The following is a 2,467-nucleotide window of genomic DNA, read 5'->3' as shown; positions in this document are numbered from 1 at the left end:
ACTAAACGAGCTCGTTATTTGGATTTTATTGCAACCAAGGCAGAAAATCCCGTTTCGCATAAATATGATGTTGCGAACGGCAGCAGTACTTTCAAAGCTTTTGTTTGACAAAGTGTTATATTCTGTATGAAGAATCAACCAGAATTGAACCAGAGATACAATCTGAAATTTATGTTTTAATGTAGTATCACAAGATAATTCAATCAATTTTTCTTTTTCAATACTTGTCAATCCAAATTCATCATCTTCTTCGTCGATAAATGGATTCTGTATCCACGCAAACTTTGTAAAATCAAGATCACCAAAATAATTTGAAAATTGGAGCAACAAATCATTCAAGTGTTCCACAAAGAGATTTTTGTTTGCTTCTATGTTATCTCGGGCGCATAAATTTAAACGCGGAAACATGTCAAGCTTATTTTTTTGAAATTTTGATTCCATAGCTCCACTTTTTTAATAAATGCTTGCACTTTGTCTTTTTGTATAAGCAAATGCAATTGCGGTCCTTGCATTGATTTATTAAGAACACTCAATTTTTCAAAAATGTCAACCAAATATGTAAGTTTAACGATAAAATTATCATCCCTAAACATATTGCCGTCTTCAATATGATTTTCCTCGAGAAACATAGCAATTTCTTCTTTGAGTTCAAGTACCCTTTGAATAACTTTTTCACGAGATAGCCAGCGCACTTCACAATAGTACAGAAGTGACGTGTAATTAGCTCGCAAATCTTCACACAGTTTTGCGAACAACCTTGCTTTTGATGGACTGTTTTTTATGTAATTTATAACTTTCGTTACTTTTGCAAAAACATTGTTAAGTTCCTCGCTTATAGTTTTTGATACGTGAGCTGCTCTGTGGAGCATGCAGTGCGTCCAGAGAACCTCAGGTATTTTCAATTTAACTTGTGTTTGAAGACCAGTTTTGTGTCCAGTCATTGATTGCGCCCCGTCAGTACAGAGCCCAATGCAATTATTCCACATTATGTCATTCTCATTAAAAAATCTGTCGATTATTTGGAAAATTTCGTAGGATGTGGCTCTGTCTGGAATTGGTTTACAGAATAAGATATCTTCAATCATATTAGTATCGTCAACATTTCGAACATATGCAATTAAGTGTGCGTCTTTAGCTACATCAGTAGCTTCATCTACTTGTATGGCGAATTTTGAAGTACGCATTCGAGAAACTAATTGGTCACAAAGATCTTCAGATATATTATTAATTCTTCTGCCAATTGTATTATCAGCAAGCGGTATTTGTTGCAGCTGATTCGTATAAAATTGGCCAAACATTGTTTTGACCATATCAATAGCTGCTGGCAAAACTAAGGTTTTTGCTATTGTGTGGGTTTTTTTACATTGCTCGATTCTGTACGACACTAGGTATGATGCTAGAAATGCATTTGATGGAATATGAAAAAAAAAAATTGAAATTTTGCTTGTTTTTAGATAACTCATCCAATTTTCTTTCAAAATATTCTTGGGGCTTACCAACGTATTCAGAATGAATAGTTTCAAGGTGCTGTTTCAATTTGCCGGATCTCATACTTATCAGCAGCCAAAACTTTTGAACACAACAAACACATTGGTTTTTCCACATTATCGTTAATAATATTAGTAAATCCGAACGATAAATAGGATAAGTCGTATTTCCTTGTCTTGGGAGTTCTTCCTTCCTGTTCCTTGTGGCTTGTATTCCCACTACTTGTGCCAACATCAGAATCTTCATTATTAGTGGATTTTCGCTTATATCCTATCAAAAACTTATCCATTTGTCTGGAAATATTAGGAATAATAATATATTATTCAGAAAAAATAAAACTATTAAATTACTTACTATTATGATCAGTGGACAATCACGTCAATAACAATAGAAACACAACCTAACACTGCTGAACCAATTAAATATTAGCTGTGACACGAAACAAATTGGTGAGCTAAACGTGCTTCGATCTTTTCTTGATGTGTGGCATCCAGTGGCGTTAATGCGCGCTCATCTGGCTTTTGTTAAGTTGTGTCGGTCGAGTGGCGCTACTGTTGCAAAATTAACGACGGCCTTGGTTCAAAAGATTTGCCGGAGTCTAGGACGTCTAGGTATATGGATGCTAAGTTTCGAAATGTTTAGTTGAACTATGCGCGATAAAGCACAATGGTATTTTTTAATTTATTCTCTCATTTTTTACATAGAAAACTTTATCAGTAATTTGGAAAATTGTTCATTGTGACTAATTTTCCCGGCTCCCTTTAGACTAGTTCGTGCCTCCCAGTTTGGAAAACGTAGCACTAGAGCAAGACATCCTAGATGAAAACATGTCTTCGGATAGTTTACCATAAACGAAAATTCTGATCAGTTCGTGGAGTACTTTAGTGATCCGAGCATTGTGACATCTTTCTCATTTCCTCCACTACGCAGTTTATGTTCGTTCCTTCGTATTACTTTCTCTCTTTTACTTTCCAGCACA

General features: G+C 35.0%; 1 protein-coding gene across 1 annotated transcript; it reads right to left on the bottom strand.

Annotated features, from left to right (window-relative positions):
• Positions 1-392: 392 nt before the first annotated feature.
• Positions 393-1,310, bottom strand: LOC107451663 (protein FAM200A-like). Its single transcript, XM_043040498.1, has one exon. The coding sequence runs from the start codon at positions 1,308-1,310 to the stop codon at positions 393-395; it is 918 nt and encodes a 305-aa protein (XP_042896432.1).
• Between the last annotated feature and the right edge of the window lie 1,157 nt (positions 1,311-2,467).

Source organism: Parasteatoda tepidariorum, chromosome 9, assembly GCF_982258835.1.
Source record: "Parasteatoda tepidariorum strain Cologne lab strain chromosome 9, Ptep-v5.0, whole genome shotgun sequence".
In the NCBI taxonomy this organism is placed as follows: domain Eukaryota; kingdom Metazoa; phylum Arthropoda; class Arachnida; order Araneae; family Theridiidae; genus Parasteatoda; species Parasteatoda tepidariorum.
This window is presented reverse-complemented; position numbering and strand designations above follow the sequence as displayed.